The 7,688-nt window shown below is 33.8% G+C and overlaps 1 protein-coding gene across 1 annotated transcript in view; it reads right to left on the minus strand.

Moving 5' to 3' along the window:
- Positions 1-2,266: 2,266 nt before the first annotated feature.
- The window catches only part of LOC110115981 (NAC domain-containing protein 87), a 9,069-nt gene continuing 3,647 nt past the window's right edge, over positions 2,267-7,688 (minus strand). Inside the window, exon 4 of the mRNA XM_020849408.2 lies at positions 2,267-2,349. Coding sequence (XP_020705067.2) covers positions 2,267-2,349 — 83 coding nt within the window. The remainder of the gene's footprint in view (positions 2,350-7,688) is intronic.

The following is a 7,688-nucleotide window of genomic DNA, read 5'->3' on the forward strand; positions in this document are numbered from 1 at the left end:
ACTATTTTTTGCCACGAAGGTAAAGAGACCTAATCAACCACCGTTATCCCTTGCTGTTCCTCTGTGATTTGGTCAACAGAACTTCAAGATGTTTTATAAGGAAAAAGAATCAAAAGTCAAATAAAAAATTTATTAAAAACAATATACAGAGTAAATGTCAACAGAATATAATAATGTTGTTGGTAATATAAAATAATATCTTATATTTATGATGACATATTTGAATTAAAAAAATAATTTCAATCACATCAACGAAGAGTTTACCAAGAGCTTCTTTCATAGAGTTCTAAGGACATATAAATAAATATATTTTTCATGAAAGGAACAACGTGTTGACTGTATGCCCATTCAAGAAAGAAATCTAAGGGTTAGAAGAAAGCTAAACGGTCGTTGTCGTCATGATTATTTCCCAGCTGGGAGATTTCCATACGCATGCAACATGTTTTACATTTCAAGTTGAACATTAATGTTTATCGTGACAAGAATAATATATATCCTCTCTGAGCATTTGAACATAGGGGTACAAACGAGTCAAGCCGACTCATGAATTGGTTTGGACTCGACTCAGTAACAGGCACGACAAATCGAGCTCGTGAGTCGATCTCGAACACGATTTCGAACTCGACGGCTTATCGAACTCGAGTTCGAACAACTTGATGTTCGACTCGTTAGCTCGTCGAGCAGCTTGACGCCGAAGATCGCGGGCGGGAAATACAAATTGATGGAGCTCGCGAGCGGGAAATCCAAATTACTAAACGACGAAGCACTACCGAGCAGAAAATTTACGCACGGGACTACGATCTCGACGGCAGACGCAACGGGACGAGCTCGGGATGATGGATCTCATTGGCATACGTGACGACGAGAGAAGGTTCTCGACAGAGAAGACGACAACCGACGAACCTCGAGACGACAACGATTACGCTCAGACCGCTCGGTACGACGATCTCGATGGCAGACGCGACGACGACAATCTCGATGGATCTCGATTCTCTACAGTGGAGCTCGACGAGCCGCTCGACATGAAGACGAGTCGAGCTCGAGTCAGATTTTGAGTTCAAGCTCAAGCTTGGTATTTGATAGTCGAGATCGACTCAAACACCCCCTGACTCGAGCTCAACTCGACTCATTTGCTCCCCTATTTGAACCGGATTAATTAGATTGGCCTTAGGATTATTTTAGCAGAACGATTAAAAATATATATATGGAAGAAAAAGAGGAGGAGAGTGACTAAGATTTTGCTTGTGAGGAGAAGAAGAGGAGACGACATTGAAAAAGAAGTCTAATCGCAGAGAGTTCCGCGTAAAAGATTACTGGTAAAAGAGCTATACCTGACCTTACCAAACAAAATTGCCTCCTTAATTAGCTCCTAATTGAGCTCTAGTTCGATCAGGCTGCTTGGTGGATAGCAGGCCAAGGAAACCTGCTGGGTAAACTATGAACTGTCTTCTTCATTTTACAAGCTAGCTTGCCTATAGAATAATTATAAATTGCTTTTTTTAAGCTTCATTTAAAAAAAATCATATTTTTATAAAAATTATGACAGAAGGCAATATATATTATTTATGTTATAAAAATTAATACAAAGTTTAACCATATTTGCATGAAAAAATAAGATTCCACCATTTTTGAAAGCATATCTGACAAGAATTAGATCAGGATTTAATGAATGGGTCAATTTGATTTGATTCTCTAGTTTAAAGTTATACTATTGCTTATTTGCATAGACAAAATATTTAACTTATGGTGGGAAACAAAAATAGGGTCCATAACATTTAGTCATGAAATACCAATATATAAACAAATTAAAAAATAATTTACCATCTGCTAGAATTAAATAGATATAGACATATAAAACATTTAATAATTTATTTTATGATTAAATTTAAATAGATGCTATTATTACATTCATTTTAAAATTGAGTAAAATTTAGTTACAGACCCATTTATATGACCTGGAAAAATAGTGATATGGAATCGTTGGCCATTTCATTTAACCAATGAGAGTTAGAGATAGTGCTGATGATGAGCATCGACCTTATAAAAGACATGCGTCAATATATTGCTATTGATGATAACCGGTGAGAAATTTAGCAAGCAGCAATATAGTCTAGCGATAATGGTCACAAGACTATAGCAAGTTGATAATGATTAGGAGACAATAGTAGTTGAGCAATCATGATTAAAGGATCGAAGTAAAGTGACGATGGTCACGAAACTGTAGTAGGACGACAACAATCATATAACTATTATTAGGTGATAGTGGTCAAAAGATCAAAGTTAGGCGATGGTCGAGGGGACCGAAGTCCAAGCTAGGGGAATGTAGGTCAAAGGAATTGTAGTCAACGAGTGACAATGGTCGGAGGGACCATAATCGACAGACGACGGTGGTTGGAGGGATCATAATCATCGGGCGATGATAGTCGATGTCTATCGAACGAATGTCTAATGTCGATGATCTGACAAAGGTACAATAGCGTCGACATCGTGGTGAGGGTTCAGTGGCGGTGGTGCCGGGTGTGGCTTCTTCAAGTTCAGCATCTGGATTTGACAGGTTCTAACTAGATTGGAAAATTTTTTTTTTTTTTTGAACTTTTGAGTTTTGAACATATTTGTATTTGTTTGGAAGTGTTTTACTACTTGAAAATGATTGTATGTCAGAGCCCTGCATTGGGTACTCATACCCACAGCCACCCAAGTACCCACCTATACCCATGGCCTTGTGGGTGGGTATGGGTGAGTACTCAACATCAGGAGATAAAATCGATTTACATTGTTAATCATCGTATATCTTATATTATTGCAATCATCACTATATAGTATGCAGCACTTAACCACATTACGACTACGATAAATTATGATATGCATCTTAAAAGTTTGCAATAAGAGTAAAGGAAAACAAGCCTCAACCCCATTAATCTTTGGCAAACTGCATTCAAAAAATATAGAAAGTGGGTGGGTATAGGTGGGTATGGCATTCTGAAAGTCACCATGGGTGGGCGAAGCCCGTCCGAGTAAAGCATGGGTACCCAACCAGGACCCCATGTAGGGCTTTGTTGTATGTGTTCTAGAATGAATCACAAAGATTTGAAGTGAATTTTGATAAAATCTAAAATAAATATTACTATTTGAGAGCATAAGCATTGAGTGTCCAAGCACCTCAGTACTGTTATAGTACTGGACGCCAAATAATAACATTGCAACCCTATAATATCAAGTTTTTTAGAACATGACTAGTAGGGGCGGAACCCCACTATGGGTAGGTGGGCAATTGCCCCCACTAAAAAAAAAAAAAAAATTTATGCTCTTATTTAGATTATTTTTAGTATTTATTACAAGGGCTTTAAGCAAATTGCCCCCCCTAAAAATGTTAAATAATGTGGTCTTTAGGCAATTGTCCCCAATATAATTAAATTCATTGTGTAGATGTATTATTGTTAGGGAATGATGAATCGAATACAAAGAGAAATAATAAATCAAAAATTGTTCCGGGGGCGCTGCCCCTGGAAACCTTCTCAGGGGCGCTGCCCCTTGACCCTGCAACTCGACTGGTCAGGTCGAACCCCGCCAGGAGGGAGCGCTGCCCCCTTGGACCCCTGACATCTATGTGAATTTGCCCCCCCCTGAAAATTATGGCTGGTTCCGCCCCTGATGACTAGCATCGAAGCACTCGGCCACTAACTGCATTTTAAATAAAAAATTTTCATTCGAGCATCCCATTTAGCTAAAGCAGTAGAGAGAAGAAAAGGGATTTGGAAGGGAAAAGTGGGATTTTGAGACGCTTGAGACCATTTTTAGCCATCAGTCTAGTTGGAAAAATTATTTTGATAGAGGTAAATCACATTATACCTATCTTAGTTTTAAAAAATACAAAGATTTTTTTGAATTTTTTAATTAAATATTTATTTCTATTACAAAAAATGAGGATAACTTTATAGTATAAAAACTTTTGCAGCATAAAATTTTATATATTATAGAGATCGAGATTATAAATATTTTGAGTATTTTTTGAAAATTTTATACCTAGTATTTTTAAAATTGTGCGATTTTTCTTGAATAGAAAATTATATTGAATTTGAAAATAATATTTTAGTACAATTAAAGTCTTAAAATAGTATTTTATATAATTCTTGACAATTTAATTATATTTTAAAATTATAAAATTGTATTTAGTAAGAATTTCTTTTGACCACTTTTATAGAAAAGTGTTCAATTCTGACATGTGTTCAATTATGCTTTAATTATTATAATGTGATGAAATAAGTGCTTATGTGATTCAATTATGGTTGTTAGGCAATTTATGGGGCCATAATCCTTATATATTTTATTTGGATTCAAAAATTTGATGCTTATAAGGCATATTTTGGTAGCTATAAGTTATGTTATGGTTCCTATAAGATATATATGTTCTAGTGGTTATAAGCCATGTTCTAGTGCTATAAGCACAGAAGAGAGTCATAAGGGGCTAGAATCCTTTGAGATTTTATCTAAATTAGGGAAAAGAGAAAATTGATATAAACTATTTTGTGTTATTTTATTATATACAATTTAATTTATTAGACTGTTTAGTAGTATTAGTTGAATCTTTATATAAATATTATGCTCTTATTACTACACAATGATTTCTTAAACTACATTTATCTGCTTTTAAATTTTATGAAAATGTTTAATAAAAGCTTTGAGATGCTTCATGTCTCAGAGCTCTCTTAAGTTTCTATTCCAAGGCCTAAGCCTCCAAAAGTCAAAGCTCCTTTCATGTGGGAAGAGATGGTCTATTTATATTTTTTAGGAGTGAAATGCCCTGTAAATATGGAGATGATCCATGCTAAATTTGGAGTGCTCCATCAAACGGTTAATACAGATTCCCTCGATTTTGGAGCATTTGATCTTTAGTATTTAAGATCCTTAATGATGTTAGAATTAAATGATCTTGAGCTCGTTGGATTAATCTCATCGAGCTATTTGATTCAACTATAAGCATGCCATATTTGGATATCATTTGTCATCCAATTAATGCTTCAGAGCTTCTAAATATGCTTTAATCCTTGATTTGAGCCCATTTGGGCTCGAATTAGACCAGTTTTAGTGTCTTTGGGTTAGTCTCATTAAAACATTCAGTTTGAGTATAAGTTTGCTAAAATAAAAATTTTGATGGTCACAATTTAATTTTGGAAGTTTCTAATTCATATATGCATCAAGATTTGTGCCAGATCAAGGTGATTTTGTGTGATGTATCAATGGTTAAAATAAGTCCACTTATGATTAAAATATGTGCAATTCATCAAATTTTGAGAATTACGATAGTTTAAGCACTATAATGCATGCTTCATGCACCAATGTAGTTGTTTTATTCACTGTAGGATTTCGACAATTTAATCACAACAATCGATCTAAATTAGCAGTGTTTTAAACTATCTTGAAATCTTGCACTTTGTTAAACCTTCCCCAACAATTGAAATACTGGTACCAAAAAATCTTTCCGATGAATAGCAATGAAAACAATATTATAAGCTCTTTGCGACGATTTAGACCGCCGCAAAAAACGACACAACCGATGGCAAAAATATATATTTCTGTAGTAAACTGCCACAAAAGGCAACACATACTATAGCAAAAATATACTTTTTGCTGTGATATTTGATAAAATTATGCTTTTAATTGTAAAAAATATTTGACTATAAAATAAAATTCTAATAATGCATATTTTACACATTTATGTTTTACTATGAACCATTAACTATCTCAAGATTTAAACAATTTGCACCTCAATGGGCTGGTTTGAACTTAAAAAGAAAGTTCAAGGTTGATAGAAACTTTGAGATTTTGTTTTTAGTTAATAAAAATGTTATTAAATGTTGAAGTGTCACATCATATTTGCTTGGATACCCTGTCTCCATCATGCCCTACAAATGTAAAAAATAAAAGAGAAAAGAAGAAGAACCCTAAATGACAAGCATCTCCTTGATCACCATCATATAAATTATGAAGGTTGGTTATATGTTTTGGTTTGAATTCCACAGCTGTAATCAAATAAAATTGAGCCTCTTAAAATAAACAATACATATGGCATCCAAAGAGCACTTCTAATTTATAATTAAATTTTTATTTGTAAAAAATTGATATTTATTTGATTAAGACTTCTTGAATCATGGATAAAAGATATGACTCATAAGTTCAAATAGAAATAAAAAATTTGTGGGGGAATGATGAAAGATAAATCATAAAATATATGATTTGAATTTAGGATATTAAAGAAAGGATTCTATTTTAACTGTAGATCACTAATTCTTTCATATTACAAGTCTTCTTGTTATACTAATAGTATTGTTGCGGATTACATAATTTGTCGCTATAGAGTGAATGAATTTTGTATCCTAGCTTTACACAAGGATATTGAGCACGAGCTGATAGATGAAAAAAGGAAGAGTTGCACCAACATTTTTATTTAGAAAATCTTATAGGAAAAAAACTATGGGGCTTTGCCCTCCTAAAATCATTATGCGAGTTTTGATCTAAGGGATTGTCCATTCCATAATTTGGAGACAATAAGATTACAAAAATACGTGAGCTTCCACAAATTAGCACAAAATTAGTATGGGGTGAAAGGTGTTCAGAAAGTCGTGGCCAAGTGAAAATGATCTTAATGATGTTCGTCGGCAACAGTGGTTCAATGTTGGTGGTTTGATGATGTTAGTCAATCGATGATGGTAGCGGTCAGATTACTTTGGTCAACTAAATGCAATTTGATGATAATGGTCGAGTGGTGAAGATCCAACGATAATGATTGGTAATGGTCCAACATAGGTTCAACTATGACAATTGGGTGGTGGTTCGATAAGAAGATCAAATGGTGCACACATAATCACATTTGAGCAGCAAAGGTTCGATGGTGATGGTCAGATAGTGGTCCAATGACAACAATTAAACGGCGAAGGCCCAACAAGTGATTGAAAAGGCGTGCAACATGAATATTTTCCAGGTGGTCATCCATTCTATGATAACCCTAGTCTAAGCATGCCTAATTATATAGTTCTCATAGAATTTGGTGCATTGGTGTTGATAGAGTCATACCAAATCTCATGAGATTTTGCATGATTCACTGCTCCAAAGGGAGTCAACATTGACGATTAAGGAGTGATCGCATCTTCTAATTTTCTTGGGATTATAATTATATGATGTAAACTTTTTCAAGAAGCAAAATGCAAAAGTAGTCATATATATTAAATAACTTTCATGCCCCCTTTCTATCCGTTGTTGAATTATTTCCCAGCCAATACTATCATGCCTTTGATACTCAATCATCGTTGTTAAACCAGCATTGTTTCGTTGTTGATGAGACTTTGCTGCCTGGCTATGCATTATTTTCGAAGTGTCATCATCCGATCAAATCAAATTAAGAAAATTATGACAACAATACAGTAAAACGAATGAAAATTACTAAAAAATTTGATAAATTTAATTTTAAATATCTTTTTCAAAACATTTTTTATTAATTTTCTTAAAGTATAATATCAATAAATATATTATTATTATTTACATATATTTTAAAATGCCCCGGTGCATCGACCAACCACGCAAATTCAAATTAACTCAAATTTCACTCATCAAAATCAGCTCACATCCTTTTTTTAAGTCAAATTATGCTCATAAAAAAAAATTAAATGATAAAATTCTTTTTTTTTTTTTCA

Source organism: Dendrobium catenatum, unplaced genomic scaffold (assembly GCF_001605985.2).
Source record: "Dendrobium catenatum unplaced genomic scaffold, ASM160598v2 fragScaff_scaffold_594, whole genome shotgun sequence".
NCBI lineage: Eukaryota > Viridiplantae > Streptophyta > Magnoliopsida > Asparagales > Orchidaceae > Dendrobium > Dendrobium catenatum.